The sequence below is a fragment of the Silene latifolia genome, chromosome 6 (genome assembly GCF_048544455.1).
Source record: "Silene latifolia isolate original U9 population chromosome 6, ASM4854445v1, whole genome shotgun sequence".
NCBI classification, from domain to species: domain Eukaryota; kingdom Viridiplantae; phylum Streptophyta; class Magnoliopsida; order Caryophyllales; family Caryophyllaceae; genus Silene; species Silene latifolia.
In genome coordinates this window covers 16,171,238-16,196,616 of record NC_133531.1, presented here as the reverse complement: position 1 = coordinate 16,196,616, position 25,379 = coordinate 16,171,238, and the positions used below count along the sequence as shown (strand labels likewise).

General features: G+C 32.7%; 2 protein-coding genes across 2 annotated transcripts; both read left to right on the top strand.

Moving 5' to 3' along the window:
* The first annotated feature begins 3,792 nt into the window (after nt 1–3,792).
* Nucleotides 3,793–8,585, top strand: LOC141587586 (uncharacterized). The gene is made up of 7 exons (XM_074409062.1): nt 3,793–4,235; nt 4,419–5,359; nt 5,451–6,203; nt 6,396–6,680; nt 6,831–7,588; nt 7,683–7,877; nt 8,016–8,585. The coding sequence occupies exons 1-7, from the start codon at nt 3,793–3,795 to the stop codon at nt 8,583–8,585; spliced, it is 3,945 nt and encodes a 1,314-aa protein (XP_074265163.1).
* Nucleotides 8,586–16,894: 8,309 nt separating this feature from the next.
* On the top strand, nt 16,895–19,093 carry LOC141587585 (F-box/kelch-repeat protein At3g23880-like). Its single transcript, XM_074409061.1, has 2 exons — nt 16,895–17,870; nt 18,885–19,093. Exons 1-2 carry the CDS (start codon nt 16,895–16,897, stop codon nt 19,091–19,093), a joined length of 1,185 nt encoding a protein of 394 aa, XP_074265162.1.
* The last annotated feature ends 6,286 nt before the right edge of the window (nt 19,094–25,379 follow it).

Here is a 25,379-nt window from a genome sequence, read left to right as displayed (position 1 = left end):
ATATTGATTTTTTTTTTTTTATGGTTTTTTTAACATTTCTATTAGTAAATTAAGTCTAACCTCTTTATTTGTTGTATTTTATAGGATTCAATGTCATCATCTTCTTTGATGTGAACGCTTTATTGTTTTGTTGTAAGTTACTACTTTCGCCTATTGTTTTATTTTTCCATTTTTTAAAATTTGTTTAACCCTTTAATTTTCATTTATGTATAGTTTCTTTTCTTACTAGATTTGAGTTAAACATGACAAACAAAACCTTATATTTCACCTCATTCATAAATTTTTTAAAAAAATTAAAAAATATAAATTGCAAACACAAAAAAAAAAATAAAAAAAAAATTGATACAAACCTTTTATCTCCCTCCCATAACTTTGGTTATCAATTTACCCTATTTATTTAACTTTATTATGTTCTTAATGATGATCTTTTTGTTTTCCCCTCACCATTATATAACAATAATCATAATTTCCATGTTATTCAAAAAATTGGTATGTAAAGTACAATATTATAAAAAGGCAAGACTAAATATTTCACTAAGTCATCTCACTAAGCCATGTGTCATAAAAAAATCATTTTTTTTATTATTATCATGTGTCACATGCTTATTAGTAAAAAAAATTAAAAAATATAAAGTCTCAAACATACAAAATAAATAAAAAAAAACTGATTCAAACTTTTTATCTCCCTCTAATAACTTTAGTCATCAATTTACCCTATTTATTTAACTTTATTACTTTTATTTAATGATGATCTTTTTGCTTTCCCCTCACCATTATATAACAATCAAAATTTCCATTTTATTCCAAAAATTGGTATGTAAAGTTTACATAGATAACTAGAATATTTTTTTACTTTTTTTCTTTATTGTATATTGAATTAATTAGAATCTTATTTTTTATTATTTTTGTGTTTTCAAATTGCGGGAGGATGATACATACTCACATATCAAAACAACTGTTACGCCCGCAAGAGTGGAGTCTAGTGGTTAAAACTTGGGAGAAATTCCCAGGAGACCCAGGTTCAAGCCTCCCCAAGAGCAAAATCTTGTGGAGCATTCTTGGCCCGAGTCCATGCCTAATAGACTTCGAGCCTGTCACCCTCGGGTGGCTTACCTGGTATACGTGGTTTGCAGGCTATCACGTACACCCGAGGGTTTACCCAGTGCGCACCGAAGGTAGCGGCTGCGGGTTCCCTCGTGACAAAAAAAAAAAAAAAAAAAAACAACAGTTAACTTAAGCAACTTTTTAATGGAAATTTTAATGTGACGTGGAATATCAATTTATAGTTACATGACATTGATTTCAATCATTCATCTATAAATAAATCTATACAGTTTAATTAAATGGTACCTAAAATGATAAATTTTAATGTGACAAAAGAATGTAAATGTAATAAACTTTTTAGTTTCCTCTCATCTTTATACCTATTAATAATTAATACATTCTACTAATTTAACATCTAACTTTTTTCTTAAATGATGAATTTTTGGCTTCCCTCCTCATTTATACTACCTATACACATTGCCATATTTTTGTCTACGATTATCATCTCTTGTGTTATACAATATCTATACTTGTCTACCTTAAACACCTTTGAGATTATATTTTGTCGGTCTAAACACTCTAATTCATTCAATCAATAAAGAAAACTTAAAATAACGCCTAAATATTTGTTGAAGACAAACATTCATAGTCCATAATCTTTAAGCTGATTAAAACAATAAATTATTAACGATCCCGTGATTTTCACGGGCTCCAAAACTAGTGTTTATATTAAATTTCATAATAATGAAAAAAAGGATGCTCAAAACTCAAAAGTCATGAAACTTGATTCATATTTATACTTATATTAATTTTGATAATAATGAAAATGATGCTCAAAAGTCATAACGCATCCTCAATTGTTTATATATTTTTGTTGGAAGGTAAAATTTATAAACCAAAATTTTTCTCATCTCTGTTGTTAGTAGAACTAAATGTCTCACTAATCTTCCTATGATTCTATTCCAATTAAGGTAAATGTATTAAGGTTTTAGATTATTAACTAATTTATTTCCTTTTTAGTGCAAGTTCCATTGGTATGAAGTTTTGATCACATTTTTCAACTTCATCGTATGTATTTGTTTTGTTCTCATTTACGGTCTACCAAGATTTGTGGTGTTGACCTATTCAAAGGTTAACATACTTACATCTCTAAGACTTTATTCTTATTCCCTCTTTCTTTCTCTATTTAAGAGGAAGTTTAAGTTAATAACGATAATATTGTATAAAACAAATTCCACTGTTTTGTTGGTTAATTCGCACTAATTACTGCTTTTTTTATAGGGACGATTCATTGGAGAAAGAAGACTATATGGAGAAGTAAAATATTAGGATTGCGTAAAGAACTATTTATTAAAAACTAAGTGTAATATTGACGACATCAACGTGAATGAGTAATAGTTTTTTAGTCTTTTTTTCAACTGTATTTTTTATTTTGGTATTTGTTGATATTTTTCATCATTTTACCTTTGAAAAAATAGCACTCTTTAATTTATCGACTTTGATCTTTATGTTAACATGTCAATGCCCGTATTTTTAGTACACGATCTATCATGAATTATTCATGAGGTAATCTTACTATGTGATTTGATATTTTATAAAGTTTCAATTTCTAGAAACACTAAAAATATCACACTAAAAACAAAATATCCCGTGAAATTCACGGGCCACAAAACTAGTTTGGTTATAATTTGGTCAAAAATCGTAATATATTGCTAATTATATACCTTTAAAAAATGACCTAATAAAGGCCCAAGACAGACCCCCGCATAGTCGTTCGAACGGCGACTAACAGAATCAAGGCACAAACCCGGCATATCCTTTTTTTTAAAAAATAAAAAATCGTAATATATAGTTTATTATATTTCTTTTTATATCGCGTGAGATAATACGAGTATATATTATCTATTATTTTATACAAAGAAAAACTAATATTGTCCAATATGTTCCATCTTATTTTATATTAGGTGGAACAAGACGACAAGTAAGACGAGTGTCATCACCTGCCAACGTTCATGTTGTTCCTACGACAACCTTTAACACAACAGGTTCGTAAAAGACCGTGATTACAAATAAAATATTTATCATTCTGACAATACAAACTAAACCCTAAATCGTGTTTATATCATGACTACATAGGTAACGATACTCCACCAGATGTCCTTCAGCGATTAGTAAGAGATTTATGTGACACATTTGGTGAATCTTATGATGATTTTAATCCTTCGATACCACAAACTGAGCAAGCACGCCACAATGAAGAAATTCATTCTTCTCAGTTGATCGATCAAGGTAAGTTTACTTAACCTTATTAGCAAATATATATAATTTTAATACGTACTATAAAAGATTTGATATTAAAAATAATAGTTATTGCGTATTTTATTTGAAAAAAAAATTATAATATATTTATATTATAATAAGTATTCAGATATGCATATTAGTTTTAGTTGGTGTGTGTTTTGAATCGTAATCCGTTGTTTATAACGTAACAACATAGGTAACATTGGTGAATCAGATGCCGTCGAGCGATTAGTAAGAGAATTATGTTCAGAATTCGGTGAAACTTATGATGATTTTGATAATTCAAGTCTTCAATATCAAGAATTACTCGGTCGACGTGAAATAAGCTCATTTCGGTCAAATGGAGAATGTTCCCGAGGCCGACCAAATCAATCGTCCCATCTGATCAACGAAGGTTATTTTGTTTAATGACATATCGGTGTATTAAAAATTAATTTAAATAGTTATATGAAATTCTATTTAACGTTTTCATATTACGGTGACATTTATAAATCAGCTCTTGAAGGATACTGGGATATTGGAGACCCGGAATACGAGTGCAGGAAATGTGGAGCACAAATGTGGTATCAAGAAAGAAAGGAGAAGAGAAGGGGTACTAGATGCCCTAAATTCTCATTGTGTTGCTCTGATGGCAAAGTTGTGCTGCCGCGTTTAAAAGAACCGCCTCAACTCCTAAAGTGTTTATTAAGTAAACAACATCGCTTAAGTAATCATTTTATCGAGAATATTCGAGCTTATAACGCAATGTTTTCCTTCACATCCATGGGTGGCAAGATTGATCACTCCGTCAATCAAGGTCGAGGTCCATACACATTCAGGATGGGAGGCCAAAACATCCACCGAATAGGAAGTTTGTTGCCGTCAGCTGGAACAATGCCTAAATTTTGTCAGTTATACATATATGACACTGAAGAAGAAGTTGAGAATCGGAAAACTGCACTCAGGTATTGGATATACGATTCAAATATGTTAGAATCTCAATTTAACGCATAATTGAAAATAACGATTGTTTACTATTTATTTTAGGGAATTAAAAAACAAATTACCTTATTATTACTTCATTGTCAATGCAGCCAAAATACTCCGAATAGATTTGACGATGAACTGATAGAATCGTTGCAAAAGATGGTTGATGAGAAAAATCCCGTTGCAAAGAACTTTAGGATGGCTAGGGATAGATTGTCTTCGAATGAAGACGTTGAGGTGAGTATCAGACTCATCTCTAGAAGAGACACAGACGGGAGAACATATAATTGCCCAACGGCTTCAGAGGTAGCAGCGTTGATCGAGGGTGATTTAGGTCCAAACATGGATAAACGAGATATTATTGTTCAAAAGTCATGCGGGAGGTTACAACGTATATCTGAGCTACACCCGTCATACATGGCCCTACAATATCCGTTATTATTTCCATGTGGGGAAGACGGTTATCGATTGGGAATTCTTCACGGTGAAGAATCTCTTGGGATTAGCCAATCTGACAATCCGCGTGACAAATTAACACTCAGAGAGTGGTTTGCATTCCGTATACAGGATAGACCATTGTCTATGGAGTACCCAATATTGTTATTAGCCCGTAGACTCTTTCAGCAGTTCTTAGTTGATGGATATACAACGGTTGAAGCTCATAGACTATTGTTTGTGCGCTTCAAGCAGGATCTACTTCGCGTGGAAAATTACAATACTCTTTCACGAGCTGTTGAACAAGGGGACGTTGAGCCATCTTCCGCCGGCAGTCGTTTAATTGTTCCCCCTTCTTTCGTGGGAGGTGGGTCTTACATGAGAGTGAATTACCTTGATACAATGACCATTTGTAGGTGGTTCGGTTATCCTGATCTATTTATCACTTTTACGTGTAATCCCAAGTGGCCAGAAATCACCCGGTTTGTTAGTAAGAGGGGTCTGAATCCCGAGGATCGTCCAGATATTTTGTGTCGTGTGTTCAAGATTAAGCTTGATGAGTTGATGATTGATTTCAAAGAGCGTCAGATATTTGGTAGGGTTAGAGCAGTGCGCACTAACTCACCTTTCGTGTTTAATATTTTTTTACATATTCTATTATGGCGTATTATATATTCTAAATTATTTACGTAATTCTATCACAGCGGTCTATACAATTGAATTTCAGAAGCGTGGTCTTCCCCATGCTCATATCCTATTGTTCCTACATCGAGAAGACAAGTTTCCCGAGGCTGCAGATATCGATAAAATCATTTCTGCGGAGATCCCTGATCCCGTTTCAAATCCTGTGCTACATGCTATCGTTGCTACACACATGATGCACGGCCCCTGTGGGACTGCAAGACTGCAATCACCATGCATGGTTGGGTCTAAATGCTCAAAATTTTTTCCCAAAAAGTGTATCGAAAGAACAACTGTCGACAAAGACGGTTATCCTGTATATAAGAGAAGTAAAGACGGACCAACAATAGTTAAGGACGACGTGGAACTTGGCAATGGATTTGTTGTTCCATATAATCCACAATTACTGTTGAAGTATCGTGCACATATCAATGTGGAGTGGTGTAACCAGTCGCAAGCAATCAAATATCTTTTCAAGTACATAAATAAAGGATCTGATCGAGTGACAATGCAGTCTTCTTATAGACGCCGCAATGAGGAAGATCCTTCACAGGTAGATGAAATTAAACGGTTCTACGATTGTAGGTACCTTTCAGCATGTGAGGCTACATGGAGAATATTCGCATTTGACATTCATCATAGGACTCCCGGCGTCGAAAGGCTACAGTTTCACCTTCCTGGCGAACAAAGCGTCTTTTTTAATGATGAAGATCCTATTGACGAGGTCGTAGGTAAATCATCAATGGGAGTGTCAAAGTTTCTATCTTGGATGAAGATTAATAGTAGTGACAAGGAAGAGTTGCAGATAGCTAAAGAACTATTGTACTGTCAATTTCCGACTAAATTTGTGTGGCATAAAGGCAAGAGAGAGTGGTGCCTTCGAGAAAGAAATTTTAAGATAGGCAGGTTGCAACATGTGCCACCGACTTGCGGTGAATTATATTATATGAGAATGATGTTGAACCATGTAAAGGGGCCTAAAAGCTATGAGGACATAAGAACGGTGAACGACGTTCCCTATCCCACATATAGAGAAGCGTGTTATGCTTTTGGCTTAATCGGTGACGACAGAGAGTACATTGATGCGATAAATCAAGCAAGCGAATGGGGGTCCGGATTTTATCTTAGAAATCTTTTTGCGACTTTATTGTTAAGTGGGACGTTGGCCATGCCAATCAGAGTCTGGGAGCAAACATGGCCTCTTCTATCAGATGATATCCTTCGCAGGCAACGCAGTATTTTTCATAACCCAGGTATCGTTAAATCTGACGATTTATCTATTATTCATTTAATTTATATTCGTAGCACATGATGTTAGTTATTATAATTTTTACGTATGTATATCAAAAATATAACATAATACTTAATAATACGTTATGATGACACTACAAAAATCATTACAGGTTTAGAACTAACCGAGGAGGAATTGAAAAATTATGCTTTGATCGACATCGAAGAATCACTCCAGTTAAATGGGAGTAGCTTAGAAAGATTTGAAGGAATGCCCCTACCGGATACATCGACGTCACATCACGGGAACACGCTGGTCATGGATGAGTTGTCTTATGACAGAGAATCGTTGCAGGCAGAACACGCTTCTCAACTCTCTTCAATGACTGATGAGCAGAGGTCAGTCTATAATCAAATTATGGAAGCTGTTGCATCTAATCAAGGAGGGATGTTCTTTGTGTATGGCTATGGGGGGACTGGTAAAACATTCATATGGCGAACTTTGTGTGCTGCCTTGAGAAGTCAAGGTGAAATTGTTTTGCCCGTTGCATCTAGCGGAATTGCAGCAACGTTGATACCTGGTGGTAGAACAGCGCACTCGAGACTTGGCATTCCGTTAAACGTGACCGAGAACTCCACTTGCCCCAGAATTAAACCTGGTAGTGATTTAGCAGAACTGTTGATCAGAGCGAAGCTCATTATATGGGATGAAGCGCCGATGACTCATAAACATAGCTTCGAGGCCGTTGATAAAAGTTTAAAAGACGTGATGCGTGTTGTAGATGCGCGTAATGCAACACTACCATTTGGCGGTAAAGTGGTAGTTTTTGGTGGCGATTTTCGGCAAACACTACCAGTTGTTCAAAAAGGTAGCAGAGCTGACATTGTGCATGCGTCTCTTTGTTCATCATATTTGTGGAGTTCATGTAAGGTATGTTCAAAACTTTATAACAAATGGGTATTAAAACTCTATTCATTAACATTTTACCTTCTTTTTATTTTTAAAGACGTGTCATAAATTTCAGGTGCTTAAATTGACTAGAAATATGCGCTTAGAAGTCGGAAGTGCAGAAACTAATGTAGATGAGATAAGGAAATTCTCGGAGTGGATTTTGGAAATTGGAGATGGGTTGGCCGGGGGTCCAAATGATGGTGAAGTTGACATAGAGTTCCCCGACGATGTACTTATTCAACACGTGACAAATCCAATTGCCTCAATAGTAGGTATCACTTATCCTGCTCTTCAAAATCGGTTATGGGACCCTGATTATCTTCAGGAAAGGGCAATACTCGCACCGACTCATGAAATAGTTGAAGATGTAAATGATTATGTGTTATCACTTATTGATGGGCCAGAGAGACTTTACTTAAGCTTTGATGAGGTCAGTAAAGATGATGCAACTATAGGTGAGCGTGACCTTTTCTCCACAGAATTTTTGAACAGTATTAAATGTCCTGGGCTCCCTAACCATGAATTGAGATTGAAAAGAGGTGCTATGGTTATGTTGCTTAGAAATATTGATCAATCACGTGGCTTATGCAATGGCACCAGATTAATAGTCACAAATTTAGGGGCTCGCGTAATTAGATGTACAGTTTTAACTGGTAGTCATAAAGGTGATCAAGTGCATATTGCCCGCATTACACTTACGCCTTCAGATTCCAGTAAATTTCCAGTTCGCTTCAATAGAAGGCAATTTCCCATTGCTGTTTGTTTTGCGATGACGATAAACAAAAGTCAAGGCCAGTCCTTATCTCAAGTGAGCATTTATCTGCCAAGACCGGTCTTCAGTCATGGACAGCTATATGTCGCGATATCCAGGGTTACAAGCAAACAAGGCCTGAAGCTTTTGATTTGCGACAATAACAAGCGTACATCTAATACGACAACCAACGTAGTTTACACAGAAATTTTTGAATATTTGTAAAGTTTCATTAGTACTATAACATTTGTAGCATATTTCTTTTTCCGTTTCGTAGTAATTAGTAATTTCAATTATATTAAGTCGAATATCAAATTATGGACTATTTACATTTTCATCGCATTGCACATTTAATCACGTTCATTTACATGCTTTTGTATCCAATAATAGTGCCTACAGTTACGACCCGTGCATTTTTTGCACGGGTTTAAAACTAGTATAACACTAATACTCCCTCCATTCAACAATTATCACCTCATTTCTCTATTATATGTGAGGGGTATTATATTAAAATTGGGTGATAAAAATTAAATGGAGGGAGTATGACTTAGTATCTATTATTCCGGGCCATTTTGGGTCGCTTTGAAGCATTCAGGGATCGGAGTTTGGACCTAATTAATTTTTTTTAATAATATTATCAACCTAATTAATAAACGGTGTATTCCGGGCCAATTTTTTTTACCATGGTATTTTACGCTTTTATAGAAACTCATCAATTAAAAGAGTTCAACCTTCTTATTTATTTATATATGCCTATATGGTAATATGGAGGCTCATAAAGTAAGCACGACAAAATATTAAAGCGTCGTAATTTGACGAACTGCATGAATATGCAATATAGTAAGTAAATGTAACATTACGATTACAAGGGGTTAAGTTAAAGCATAAAATTAGTTATTCATACATACTTACATAGCTATATTTTACCAAATTACATGATCTAATTATACTGTCCCGTGTAATTTATATATTACTCAATGTTTATTATGATATAAAACTTATTATTCCCTTCATCATTTGGTGTATGTTGTTACGCAATTTGCGTCAAAGTTTTAATAAGTTTTAAATATACTGTTTTTTTAGTATCATCTCATCTTAATTATATGCGCCATGTAAACTTTTTTAATCTCCACATTAAATTTATTAACCAAATCTAAAATCATAAATATAATTTGATATAAACTTAAACATGTATATTTATATTTTGCTAATAAAAACATTTGAAATAACATGCCCGTGTTTTTTGGTATTTATAAAGAGGGTTAAATATGGTTTGTTATGGGGTAACTAGTTTTGGAGCCCGTGTAAATCACGGGATCGTTTATAATTGATTGTGTTTAAGTGTTTAATTTGTGAATAACTTATATGGAGTAGTCCCCCCCTCTCAATCATTTGTTTAATTTTAATTAAAAAACCACTCACAAATAATTAAAAAAAGTAAATAAATGAACACGACTGAGGGACCGGTATTTTAAAACGAAAGTTTAATACACTAAATTTTTTATTCTGGATGGTACCCAAACCAAAATGTGAATAGCTTGGTTGTTTTGAGCGAGGATACAATCCGTCAAATTGAATTTTCGGGTACTTCTGGTCTTATGGACAATCTTGACGCCATAGAAGTATTAGAACATGAAATTGCGCTCTATTGTCGTCCCTTGTTTTCAAAGGACGGGTAATGTTGGTTTCGACATCCTGGTATCAAATAAGACAATATAAATTGGTATTTTGATGAGATTTTATAGAAAGAAAATCAATGACTCTCAATTTTCTCGTTTGAGTTGCTAATGATTCTTCAATTACATGTTCAGTTAATGGTTCTTCAATTGTCTCTTTAATTAGCGATTCTTCAATTGTCTCTTTATTATTTAACCATTGCTTTGACCGGCTTAAAGATTATAGAATATGAATGGTTTTTTTCACCAACAAACATTGACTTTTGCCTCTTTATTGCTTGAATGAAGATACTGTTTTTAATGTCGTTTTGGTGCATTTTAAAGTACTTGGCCCTATGTTTATCTTGCAATGGAACGGTCGTGAACTTTTATGTGAGCAACTTTAACAACTATTCCAAATAATTCCAAGGAAAGGTTACATATATTTAAAATATCACATTTTGTGTTATAATAATATACTCCGTAGTATATATAAGATTAGATATGGGACAAAAAGTAAGAGAGTAAAGTAAGGATCAAAACTTTATAGGTGAACTTTAAGAATTATTATTATTAGTATAAGATGAGCAAAACTAATTACACATTGAAAATGAAACAATGAATTGGAGAATAAGAATCGGTTTCTAACTAATTACTATTTATGCATATTATAACACTATGATAAGATCAAATTGACATGTGTATCATAATTTGGCTAAACAATTTGATTTGTGACATGTTTGATAAAGTAAAAATAGAACATAAGTGTGTTACAAAGGAGACTAAAGTGTAGGAAAGAGTGAAGGACAATAATGCAACAACATGTCAACAACTTATTAAAGATTTTTGCTACCATTCGATATTTCTAATACATCATTGTAGAAAAATGAAAAACTGACAAAAATGAAAGAGTCATCCAAACCAAGAAAAAAATCTGTAAAGAAGATCCATAGCCATTATTTCGAATCTCGTGCATTGTTATTGATATGTGAGTATGTCATCCTCCTGTAATATTAATACAAACACACACAAAAAATAATAAAATTCTAATTAATTCAAAACATAATAAAAATAAAAAGTGAAACAATTAATTTAGTTCTCATTGTATAGTTTACCTACCAATTTTTTGAATAAAGTTGAAAATTCATTCTCCTGCAATATTAATATAAATACAAAAAAGTAACTAATAAGATTCTAATTAATTCAAAACATAATAAAAATAAAAATCGAAATAATTAATTTAGTTCTTTAGCTATACCTTACCTACCAATTTTTTGAATAAAGTTGGAAATTCATTCTCCTGCAATATTAATACAAACACAAAAAATAATAACAAATTAATGCAAAACATAAGAAAAATAAAAAATGAAACAATTAGTTTACTTTTCTATGTATACTTTAGGTGTTATTTTTTGAATAAAATTGAAAATTAGGGTGAATATAATAGTTATATATATGAAAAATTCTATTACAAATTCTCTCAAAATTTTATGAATGAAAGAAAAATAAAAAAATATGGTACATAAATACGGAGTATATATAGTAATGATGAAGGGAAAGTTAAAAGGTCATTTCATTAAATAAAGGAAATAATGGTTAAATAAATAAGGTAAATAAATAAAAAAAATTATGAGAAGAGATCAATGGTTTACAATTTTTATTTTTTTTTTTTTATTTTTTTTTGTGTTTATACCTTATATTTTTTTTAACTTTTTTTACCTTATATTTTTTAATTTTCTTAAATTGGTAATCCATATCACTTTTTTTTTTACCATGTCATATTAAAAGTTGTCACGTCACAATTAAACTTGCAATGTCACATTTTTTTGTTAGCCTTTTAATAAGATTTTATAGATAGAAACTATTATAGGTTTTATGGCCATTATACAACCATAAAATCCAATATTTTAATTTTATTTTTAATTTATTTTGTGGTATTATTTAATTAGATAATTTATTGCCGAGAAACTCAAGAGGTGAATTAAATAGAAAAAATGTTAATGAAAATTATGGGTATTAACTGTTAAGTAATATAAAGAGTTTTAATCAATTTATTAACATATTATATTATAAAAATTGATTAAATAGGAAAAAATTTTAATTAATTCGGTGGGTGTTAAGTATTATGAAGAGTTTTAATCAATTTATTTCCATGTTTAATTAAAAAAAATGAATTAAATAGGAAAAAATGTTAATAAAAATGGTGGGTGGTAAGTAATATGAAGAGTTTTAATTAATAAGTTTTAATTAATTTATTAACATGTTTTATTATAAAAATTTCAATTTTAATTATAAATTATAAATTATATTAACATGTTTTATCACAAAAATTTTGATGTAATTTCTAACGTTTACATAAATTTGGGAAAACAATATATTTAATATACAAAAATCATTTAAGAATATAGATAATTTCTTTTAATATTATAGATAAGTGAACTAAATTAATTTATAGATAAATGAATTAAATTAATGCCATGTAATAATAAATTAATGCCGGTTAACAAAATGAGCGGAAAAAGAGGGATTGTCGTTGTCGGTAGGAACAGTGATGATAAGAGACGGGGTAATTGGGTATGAATGTGTATGTGCCATTTGGGTTATGGGGCTGAGGTGGATTTCAAATGTCTGCGTGACTTTTTTTATCCTACGTGGCATTGTCTACGTGGACTTAATTGAACATTTTAGGATAGCCTTTTAATAGTATTTATAGATGGGCTGGCAATTTGGCCTAAACACTGATTCTTTGACGTAACGTATTACTCACGATCTCTCTTACGACGGAAAAGTCCGTATTAATATTAAAATAGACCAAGTATTATTAACTTAGTATATAAGATAAAAGTGTTTGTTTTTCTTCATCCATTTCACTTATGTCTTATCCTTACTATTTTACCTGTCTTAAAGTTAAGACGGATACATTCGTCTTAAATAAAATTTTGTGTTTCAGTTGAGTAGCTTATTGTTTACTCCGTAATTTATTACTCCGTAGAAGCTATATGTTTTACCTATGAGTAGTGGTGGTCAAATGTGGCCTTGGGACGGGCCAGACTAACATAATTTTTTTCGCCCATGGACATGCTGGTTCGTGGGATTTGGGCGAGTTCGTGAGTCGGACCTTAGTAAATTTTTGATAATATAACGGGCCGGATGGGACGGGCCTAATGGATCGTCCCCTTCATGAACAGCTCTATCTATTAGCATATATTTATTATAAGACGAATATAATAAGATGGATCAATCAGACGAATAAGATGGATGGGACTAACATAATAAGACGAATCAATCATCATTAACATGTTTAACAATTGACATTGGTCTCCAACCAGGGGCGGACGCAGGAATTTAGTGTAAGGGGGCACAAAAAAATAATTCAACACGTTATTGTATATCTTAAAAAAATAAAAATTATATTTTGGGTTTTTTTCCCAAAGCTAAAATAGTATGGAGTAAAAATGGAAAAATAATCAGTTTGACTAATTTTTTTAATCTAATAAATGATATTCTTTATTCTATTTTGGATTAAAATAAATGTACATTTGAATTAATGATGATTGATTCATCTTATTAAAAGATAGTATATTACATACCAATAGTAATATGAAGACTAAATACAAATGGCTTAATGGTTTAAATGTAAGTATATTATACAAGAGGTCAAAGGTTCGACTCCTTAGCCAAGCATTTTTAACTTATTGTCAATATAACTGGCAAGTTAAATAACTAACCAAACTACCAGGAATCAAACCCGAAGTCACACCCTCACACACTATAAGCTTTACCAACTGAGCCACAATAGGTTTATGCATATAACTGATCTTCATAAATATTTATTCCCGAAATTTCATGGTGGGCACCTATCCACCCGGACACACCCCTAGATCTGCCCATGTCTCTAACTATTCAAACCTAGACTTCCCGAAATTTCATGGTGGGCACCTATCCACCCGGACACACCCCTAGATCTGCCCATGTCTCTAACTATTCAAACCTAGACAGTTTTTCTAATTTCTTGATATTTTTTCATCTGAACAATGTTGTTTCATATATAAGTCGGGTTTTAATAATACCCCCGGATGGGATAACTAGACAAAATAAAACTTTAATAAACGTGTTAATTAGCAAAATTCTTGCACCATTTTAAGCTTCTCGGCGTCCTACTCTATCCCGGTAAGGCGGTAAGTCCATGTTCTAGTACTTGAATAGTTGTATGTTTTTGGTTCAAATAAACGCATTATAATCTACATAGTATAAAAGTTGAGTTCTTTAGGCAATTTTTATTGGCTCCTTATTTTTAGGGATTGAAAAAGTAAAAAAAAAAAAATTCTTACCCCACGTTCTACATAGTATAAAAGCTGAGTTCTCCTAAATAGTCATTTTCTCATGATTCGAGAGATTTCAACTATAATACAAACCAGACAAAATAATAATAAATTTTCGGAATATCCAAGAGCTAAGTAATATTTTTGAATAAGGAAGTTTTCAAAAAAAAAAATGTTAATAAATACGGTATTAATTTTTTAATCTAAAGTTGAGATCTATCCTGTGGAGTAGATTCTAGAGCATTCCGTTAAAATTATAGTCAAAAGGAATTTGTTATGAACATTCTATAAAAAAGATCTTAACCATCATTAAAATGAGTGGATCTAAAAATTGTGTTCATAAAAATACCGTATTGCTTTGAATATCGATTTTTAAATCAACGAAAATTTGTATATACTAAAATTAAACTTGAAAAAAAATTACACATAAATTAAACTTGGAAAAAAAATACATATATATTACAAAAATAAGGGAAAAAATTTGAGATAACATTTGACGAAATTGCATATTGATGAAGTTGTATAGAAAAATAAGGAAGAAAATACTCTTCCTCTTGAATATCTAGCCAGTAATTAGCAATCAAATGAGGCATGCAAGCATTAATCTAAATAATATTGATAAAATTGTATAAATATATGGAGGTGCTGGTGATTTATTGAGTGTGGTTGTGGTGGATTGCTGGTTATGTTTTTTGGTCGAATGGAGGTAAGTATGAAGGTAGGCGGCGGAGTTGTAGATGAGTTTAAAGGGAGATTGAGGGAAAGAATGAAAGAGGGTTTTTTATTATAAAAAAAACGGAAAATTCACGTGGTACCCTCGAATTTTGCCATTTTTCACGTGGTACCCAACTTTTTAAGTTTGTGTACATAATATCCTCCATGTTTAATTTTCATGCACAACATACCCTTTTTGTCACTAAAAAAAAAACTCAATTGCGCATAACTCATAGACCGGAATTCAGAATAGGCCGATTTTTTTTATAAAATAATTATCTCGTCATAATCTACGATTTAAAAAAAAAAAACGGCCGACTGACTTTTTATAAGGTTTTTTTTAACGAAAATCTCAAATCAACCACAACTCCCATCTTAAATTTCCAAATGACCATTTTCGTTTTATCAATTTATAGATCTCGAAAAGTTAATCAATCTGGAAAAAAAATTTAGTCAATTCCAATTTATGATCTATGATTTATGCTCATTTGAAAATGTTAAGAACGATAAATAAGACACGATGTGCTTAAAAATCAAATCTCAAGGATATCATGTGCAAAAACTTAAAAAGTTGGATACCACGTGCAAAATGACAAAGTTCAAGGGTACCGCGTGAATTGTCCGTAAAAAAAAAGAGTGAAAGAGGTTAAGAGAGTGACAGATTGACGGTACACCAGGGGAAAAATAAAAGCCTACATTGTATGGAGTTTGATGGACAATTTTGAGTGGTTAGATGGGTACGGACCGAAATATGATCCCTATTTATGGTCTCTATTATGCAAACCATGACCCATGAGTTTCTTAAGTGATAAACGTAGACCTAGCAAACAGGCTATGTCGTGTTGTGTTCGTGTCCGTGTAAACTTTAAACGGGTTACCACTATCCCAACCCTAACCCAACCCAATTACATAAACGGGTCATTTGTTTCAACCCTAACCAAACCCATTTAATTTTTCTATAACCCAACCCGATCTGTTTAACCCATTTATCTTTAAGCATGTCATTTTTAACCCAATTAATCCGTTTAACCCAATAAACTAATAAAATAAACTAAGCTTTATAGCCATATTATCCCAAAAATGATAAATGAAAATGCATATTTTTAAGTTGTTTGCTTGAATTATTGACTCGACCCAAATATATTATGACACTTTTAAATAAATAGGTTATTCGTGTCGGATTCGTGTCAAAAGAGTTCAACCTTAACCCGACCCATTTAAATTTTATGTCGTGTCCGTGTCAACCCAATTACTTAAATGGTCAAAAATCTTAACCCTAACCTGCTAATTAACTTCGTGTCGGGTCGTGTCAATGATTGCCACCTCATAAACGTAGTATTTCCTCTATTCTACTATTATTCTTTGATTGTGAAAAATAAAAACTAGAATCGGCCGGTATAGTTATATACTTATATAATATAAATATATATGTCGCTTGCATTTTTAAAAAGTAACCTGCGTAACCCGCGCATTTTCTGCGCGGGTATAAAACTAGTAAATAAGTGTATTCTTCTGCGTTTAAAATCAATTGAAAGGCAATACCATTTCCGTTACCCAAAATCCCTACACAAATTCTCATTGAAGACATGACATATCCGTCACAAGTTGAAGACGGATACCATTTTACCTCACAATATACCCACTTTTTCTCTCTCTGCAACACTATTTATGTGGTCCCCTTTCTCCACTAACCCATTTTGTTACCATTTTATCTCACAAAATATCCGTCCCAAATGGTAACCCGTCACAAGGGAGAACAATTAAAATCCCTAAATCCCTAATCGCCCATCCTCATCCTGTCGCCGTTTACTGCGAAACTAATTGCTGTAATTCTGTAAAGACAATGAAGACAAGTAAGAATCCCACTACGTCATCCAACTACTTACCACCTGAAGTTTGGGCTCAGATCTTGTCAACATTACCGGCGAAAACCCTAATTCAATTCAGGTGCGTATGTAAATCTTGGTGCTCTATTATTGATAACCCTGATTTCGCTCACATACAAGCTCAAATCAATTCTGAAAATAATGCGAGTAATAAATTATTGGTAGCTCTCGAGGGTATGGGAAAGTTTGGAGATCAAGGATGTTTGTTGACAGTTCGTGATGCTCAAACTCTTCGGAAAATCGATCACATATTTAGAATAAATTCGCACAATTACCGTCTTATAGGTAGTTGTAATGGGTTGCTTTTAGTGAAAAAATCTGGTTCTACTTATAACAAGGAAGAATTAAGATTGTGGAACCCTTGTATTCACAAATCATTGTTACTTCCCACTTGCCCACTTCGCAGTCGACACTTTTTGTTCGACGGCCTTAGTTGCTATTTGCTTGGGTGTGCCCCTCGTAGTAAGGATTATAAAGTGGTTGCGTTTGAATTGGACAATAGTCTGGGTAAAGGGAATGAAAAAATGTATTTTTCAGTTTATACTCTCAGTAATCGACAATGGACTGTCAGAAATACTTTCAATACCAGTAATCTGAACACTAATAATACGTATGGGCTGTTTTATTATCTATCAACTGCTGTTTTCTTTCGTGGGGCAGCATACTGGCTTGGAAATAATGATAAACGAATAGATGGATTGACTCATCTTGCTTCCTTTGACTTTGATAAGGAAAATGTCACCTTTTTGGAACTGCCTTTTAGTTGGGACCTAAACACAGTTGCGTTTCCGTTTCTTCTCGGAGAATCATTAGCTGTTTTCCGTATTTCCGTGGCAACGTCCAGCATCTGGGTGCTACAACAGGACAACAAAAAGGGGCCATGGACTTTATGGTTTTCGGGAAAATCAAATGAGAATGGCTATCAAGTCTTCAGTTCGTGCTATATACAATGTCAACAGGTGTTCTATTGTGAGACTAATGGTGGCTATTTTGTTTGCGGGAACAATGCTTATTATATAGGTAGTTGCCAAGTGGAGCCGTTCAAAAGATCTATGAGCTTTCATTTAAACTTGGAAACGTATTCCGAGAGCTTGGTGTTGTTTAAAGGATACGGAGCCCGTGATTTAAGGTCCTTCCCATGAATAAGAGAGTTTTGGCTGTTAGTCAACTAGCCGTGAATATATCAATTTTGATCATTGGTACAAGTGATCCAAATTGGTTACTTGAGACGTTGTTGGTACTCATTTTGACATGCTAGCAGAGAAATAATTAGGAATCCATAAAATGTGATTGTTCTTTTCAACTCTAAGTTGCAAATGATGGTTTGAAGTAATTTCACATCTTGTTATATGAGTGATTTGTCCGCAAGGGGCTTTTGTTTTCTGATGTTTGTTCATTTGAGTGTGCGTTGTCCTTACAAGGTGAAAAGATCAATATGAAGCGAGAGTTACAAGAGTTGGGTATACAACTTATGGTAATTGGTAAGCAATGTTTTTCCTTTGGATGTAAACAGTTTAGTCACTGTATTGTCTACTTAGTGTCCAGTGGTCACCTCATTGACAGTATTGTTATATTAGGTGGCAATGTAGCACGCCAGTTGATAAGGTTGTTTAGAGTGGTACACTGGTACCCATAAGTCCATAGCTCAAACTGTCCGCGTCAAACTAGTCATTGTGGCTATTTAACCAATAAATAACCAGTTATATGGCACATTTTCTTCAGGTTTGTTGTAGCATGTGGTTCAATTCAAAACCTGATCTGCTGTCCTAATTCATCAGTTTGTTTGAACTACTTGCTTCAATAACTTTCTTTTGTCTATGCAACACACCAAAAGTATTAGATGTGTATATGGTGGAATATTGGTTGAACTGTCCAATATTGTAAATTGTCTTAATCTATTCTGTAGTACTTTTGTATTGCGTTGTATTTTAATGTCTTGTTGAGCAGTTAAGTATTGTATGGTGATGGGGAGCTGTGAGCTCAGGATATTCTCCCAAGGCTGTCCGTCAAAACTCTGCTTAGATTCAGGTGCGTCTGTAGACTGGTGCTTTGTTGATGACCCTGGTTTCAGAGGAAGTAGGTTACAATACGTGGAGCTCTCACATTACGGAAAGTTACTCATCTCTTCAAAACTTCAGAATTATACAGCTTGCTAAGGAGTTGTAATGGGTTGGTTTTTCTGGGATTGGTCACAAGTTGAAACTTCGGAACCCCTTTGTTAAAAAATATGTGCCTCCCCGGCCCTTATCCTTTCGCTGACAGTGATAGTCTTAAAATTTCTTGTAAGTACCAGGGAGGTGTCGTTCGCAATCTATTTATTCAATGATGATTTGTGGAGGACCAAAATCTGTCGAGGGATAGCTTTCTCTAAACAATGATTTTATAGAGGGAATAGGTTATATTTACTTTCAAGGAGCTGCATATTGGAGTGAATATGATCCATATTAGCCATCCAAACATTGCAGCTCAATAGAGACCCACCTTGCTTTCTTTGACTTTGATATTGTCGTACCTGATTGCATAGTTGGTATCGACGGTTTAATGCATGGAACATGACTTGATGTTATTTTCTTCTTGGGGAGTCATTAGCGATTTAGTATTTCGTATGTTAGTTGTGCCTGGAATTGTGGAATATGGTAAAGGATGGTATTATCATTCCTTCAAAGAGCAAGGTGAACACTCCAATAGTGGCTAATCGTTTCTTTATGGGGAGAATTCTTGTATGATTACCAATCAGCATTTCTAGCCCTTGGGGGAAACTATGAGTCGTTAGATAGCTTTGGAACCTTAGGTTGAAGAATTAGGGTGACTGCAGAAGCCTAAGCGATTCCGGCGTAGTCATCGTAATCAACGGTTGAGGACTACGCGGCGGGTACGGTAAATTTACATGGTATGTTGAAATGTTACTGTTTTTGGTTGATTTTTGAATGCTTTATGTCCTGGTTGCTCATAAGCATATGATTATGTATTATGTGGTAATCATGTAGGTGTTGCTCATTATTTGCCAGTATATTGTGTCTTACTCAACTCTGTGGTTCTTTCATTAAAAAGATATGCTTAAAAGCGATACTTTGTCGCACTTTCTATGGAAAATGCTGCTGACAGTTGACCATACTTTTCCTGCTGGTGTTTTTTTTCCTCTTCTACATATTCAATTCCCCTATGTCCCTTCCCACTTCCCATTTCCCATTTCAGTTTTTAGTCTAATCTTAGCTTACTTCTTACAGATATCACTTTAATTTATTGATTATTTCATTTCATTTTTTGGTGGCTCAATGTAACCAACCCTCTGCAATAAATATGATACCAGTGTCATTCTTTAGATTTACACTGAAGCCAGATAACTTGCGATACATCTGTGAATGAAGCCAGATAACTTGCGATACATCTGTGAAATCCATCTTATATGAATGAATGAGCTTGCATTCCGAGTCTAATCTGTATTGGTACGAGTGATCTGACTTTGTCGATTGATATGTTCTGGAGAATTTCAAATTGATCAGTTATGTAGAACATTTTTTGCAGGTCTGTTGTTTGTAGCTTATGGTTAAGTTTAATCTCGTCTTTTCACACATTAGTACATTACAGAGTTTCGCCTTGAGCTGATTAGGGAGTATGAAACATTGATTGCTAAACTTTTCTACTTTAATTGGCCAGTTTTACTATTAATTGTTAGCATATTTTTTAGCTGCTTTTCTACTTTTGTTGAATGGCGAGTGATTCTATATGAACTAGATTGAAGGTTTTGGGTGGGGTGCGATGCAATCGGAGATATTAACGCAGCTACGGCGCAATATGGCTACAAGTACAGGGGATATTATCAACGATGGCATCAGTCATCACTCCCTGTAGCTCTTTTTGCAACTCGTTTTTTCTCATGCAAAAACACGGTGGTGGATTCCGTTGGTAAAATTAACCCCGTGTCTTCTAACAAATTTAAATGTTTGCTTCACACTTCACACCGTTCATATTATTGGGAACTGGAAATTTTACTTTCTCTAAGACCATCTCCAAGCAAAAGGTCGACTTAATCGGGTCAATCGGAATTTTTCTCTTAATCACATCTTATTAATCTTGACCCACTTTCACCCTCCCAAGCAGAAAATCACGACCTAGATCACCAACCCAATCATTTTTCCACTTTCCAACATTTCCAATCATCTACCGTATTCACTACCCTACCAAAACCTTTCTCTTACTTCAACTTTATTTAGTTTTTTCTTTTTTTTGGTTTTAAATGTTGTAACCAATAAAATTGTGACACATGAAGGGTCAATTTATGGGTCAATTTACTCTACCTTAGGTCACAAATTGACCTTCTCTACCTTGGGTCATCCTAATCCTCTTCTTAATTTGTAATTAACTTGACCCAAGCAAGGTCATGACCTACCAATTGACCTTGCTTGGGGATGGTCTAAGAGCAAGAGAGTTAGTTTAACTCTGTTTAAGTGAGGAGAAGAATATTCTTACTTTAACATGAGGCTGGAGATTCGATTCTTATCGGTGATATAATGCGCTTATTAAAAGAAGTTTTTGTTTCTTTAAAATTGAGAAGTTTTTATTTTATGCATACCCGTAGAAAGTAATACGAGTACTATATTTGGTATTATTAGTTTCATGATAAGAAAAACTCCATTAATTAAATAATATTCCCCCCCCCCCCCTATTCTAAATAACTCTCCATATTTCTTTTTTTGGCTATTCACAATACTCTCCCTATTTCCTTATTTGACAAACTTTTATACTTATTGTAATCACCTCATCCCACAGCAATACTCCACAATACTCATACTTTATTTTATTTTAATCCCTTTACCCCACAACAATATTTATTTTAATCACTTTACCCCAAAATAATACTTACTAGTTGGAAAGCCCGTGCGATGCACGGAGCTCCCAATAGGATTATATGTAAAAACATATACTAAAGTTGATAAAAAAAAGTTCAACTATGTTGAATCATTGATGGAAAAAACATTTGTGGTTGGTTTAGTTGAATACCGATGAATTATTAGTGTTTTTAGCATCAAAGTTGTCATTCAATTGTATAATATCAAGTGACATAGTTATAGTATATTGTTAGTTTCTTCATTGTTACAGACACGACTTGTTTTTAATTAAAAAAAATGATATCAATGTCATGTAAAACAACAGGTGTCAAAATTATATATATTTAGTATGTTCAGAGAAAATGTTAACACTCTTACAACATAACATTTAATTTTACCTTGACTATTTACAATTAAGAGTATTTTCTCCCTATATATTTTTCGCAAAATCAAATCCAAAATGAACTTCAACAGAATTATAGTCTCTAAACAACAATCAAAAATATTTGTGATTCTATTAAATAGGATGCAAGGGCCAAGGGACACTTAGTAGTTTCATCTTTGACAACATCGTTTAGTAGTTTATGACATCACTAAAATCGTTGGGTTACCAAGTTAGTATTTTATGGCAACGTAGAAAGCGTTGGTTTAAGTTACCATGGTCTAGTAAAAGAAAAATTTTAAATTTAACAAAAAGTCAAATCATGCTGGAAATGGGAGCAAACAAAATTTCGGCGGTTGATTTAGATGAGGATCGATTAATCATCAGTTACAATAACAAAAACGCAAAAAAAAAAAAACGTTGTAGCATTTGGTATTAACTACATCACTTGTATAACATTCAGAGATATAGTTGAACTATAGAGTTATCATTCTTATTGTTTTACGCACCATCATTTTTTTTACCGAAATAGTCTTTGACTATGTATACTTAAGACTACTTATCCTTTGAAGTTTAATGTAAAATATTTAATACGACACCTAATTTTGTAAATTTGTGAAAACTTCTTTGTAAACAATGTTCTTCGTGTAGCCTTAATACATTTGGTCTCTATCATCAATGAGAACCTAAATCCCTCAGATGACGTTGTTTTTAACGCTTCTATGTAAAGGTGACCATTACTAAATGCCGGTTTCGACACTTAAATTCCAACATGATTAAGTGACTATCCAAGACTCTTGTTTATTGTCATGGCGTAGAACAACCTCAATGTGTCTTATCTCCGCTAAAGAATAAAATGAATCTTTGCATCTGAAAAAGTCATTACTATCTTCGGGTTAAGTACATTTTGCCGACTTTCAAACTTGTAATTATCTTCCCTTCTACTACGAATATTCCAAGACGATTGATAATAAGACAGATCCCGTTATATAATCCTCTTACGTAGTTAATGTTCCTCAATTCTCAACAACATAATTGCCATACCACACTTGTTCAAAGACTCACCTTGCTTCTTAAACAAATCATTATTAGTTATATTAAAAAAATTATCTTGGATACTCCCTTCTTTTCTTAAACATCTTCCACCTTGTTTCTTAGGGGTCAAACTTGAATAACTTTGACCATTAATATGTCTAAAATCATGGTCAAACTACCCCATTGATGATTGTGTAAAAGCAATACAAACGATCATTGCGAAGAGAATTAAGTACATTTAGTCAATTCCTAAAAGTAATGAATTTTGCTCCCAAAATATAATCCGACTAAAAAACTCTCTCAAGTCTCACATGCCAAAAAAAAAAAAAAAAAAAAAAAAACGACTCCTAAAAGCAAAGATGTCATACGGAAGAGGGGACATGACGGATGTAGACCTTCTCATACCCGTATTTAGTAGAAAAATTACATGCCCCTAGTTGTCGCGGGAAAGGTTTTCAAAACCATAACCGCCTCAACTTGTGGTGATCTTAAAATAGTTCTGTTCCATTTAAATGTTATATACTCGTTTATTCTATAGTTTTCTTAAATATTCCGATATTATTTGTACCCATGTTTAAATCTCATGGTTGACATGATTTAAAATTCAGTTTGACCCTAAAACTTTATTTATATTCGCTTAATCGAAAACAAATGCGATATAATTGGACACTTATGATAGATTTCTTTTTTTATCAGATTTTCTTTTTCTTATGGTAAAGTTATCCATTTTTATTCTTAGCTAATTTATTTTGAACCAATTACTTATTATTCTGTTCCACGTGATGATGAACAGTATATACGACGTACTTTGCGTTACAATGTCTAATTGCTAATATTTATTCTGAACCAATAGCTATTTATTCTATTAATCAAATTTAAAAAAAAAAAATTTAAAAAAAGAACTTGAGATCAACTCCTAACAATAGGCTCAAAAGCAAGTAAAGATTGCCAGAATAAAACATAAAAAACAAATCAATTTGATATGAGCATGGTTCGGAGATCATGAAAAATCTCATATTTAGGCCCTGTTTCCAAGAAATAAGCTAAGCTTATTTGACCAAAATTTCATTTATATATCTTAGTTTTTTATAAATATTTGGTAGATAAATTATTTACCAAAATAAGAGTAACATATGAGGAAGCTACCAACTTTTTTAACCCTTCTATTTGTAATATTAAAATATGGAGTACTTATTATATCGTTCTACCAAAATATCAGCTACCTTTCAGTTAATTAGTAAAATATAGACATACATCAAAAATTCAAAAAATCAATATACTTTAAAAACTTTCAAAGCCTCATAATCTTTGATCATCTATCTCAAATTTTACCCCTATATACATAGAAATCTAAGTAAATATAAATTTAATGTATAAAATAGAATTCTACTTAGTATGTAAAACCAATACTAAAACCAAATATACATAGTTGAGTAAATACTACGTAGTGCACAAGCAAAATTTGGTTAAATTAAAACATAATGCGCATTTTTTTTATTTAATTAATTAATGACCATAACATTTGTTCACTCTTGAGACCTTTACTAATTAGTAGTCTAAATTATTAAGACTCTTTTAAACTTACTCTTATTTGAAATCTAGGCTAATACGTGAGTTTAGAAATGATCAGCAACTCATCATATGAATAATACTATGAGTTGCTCCATTGTTACAAAAAAGCTTTGAGTTGTCCAAACTCTCAAATTCTACTTCAATTCTTTTTGGTTTCATTTCTTCACCTAATAATCTCAACATTCTTATAGAGAGTAAATTGATGAAACAAAAATAATAACATATATAGCTCGGTGCATTGTTTTATATGCATTGATCACTTGAATGTATATGGAGACATTTACGATTTATATACACACCCCAATGATTATTTAGTGACTATATTTTGATGGAACCGTAGTTTATACTCCGTATAACTACGTAAGATTACATAACATCATATTAACATGACACTTTAATCAAATAAATTCATTATTTATCCGCCAGCTTCTTAAATTTATTTTAATGTTAGAATACAAACTACAAATGTATGATACCATAAGTGGGGCAAAAATAAAAATGATAACTTGAACTATTACGAATGTCCATTATTTATGTGATAATTTTAATCTACTTATATTAAAATAATTTTATTAAGATTTGTTTTCAATAAGAAATCTACTTTTCTTAGGATAATTTTATTTA

Bases quoted from the DNA above. Each gene is read 5' to 3' on its own strand.
- LOC141587585 (XM_074409061.1), top strand. From the start codon at position 16,895: ATGAAGACAAGTAAGAATCCCACTACGTCATCCAACTACTTACCACCT. The intron at 17,871-18,884 runs GTTCGTGCTATA...CTTGTTGAGCAG, and splicing joins GAATGGCTATCAAGTCTTCA to TTAAGTATTGTATGGTGATG.
- LOC141587586 (XM_074409062.1), top strand. From the start codon at position 3,793: ATGAAATTCTATTTAACGTTTTCATATTACGGTGACATTTATAAATCA. The intron at 4,236-4,418 runs GTTATACATATA...TTGTCAATGCAG, and splicing joins ACAATGCCTAAATTTTGTCA to CCAAAATACTCCGAATAGAT. The intron at 6,204-6,395 runs TTAATAGTAGTG...TGTTGAACCATG, and splicing joins GTTTCTATCTTGGATGAAGA to TAAAGGGGCCTAAAAGCTAT.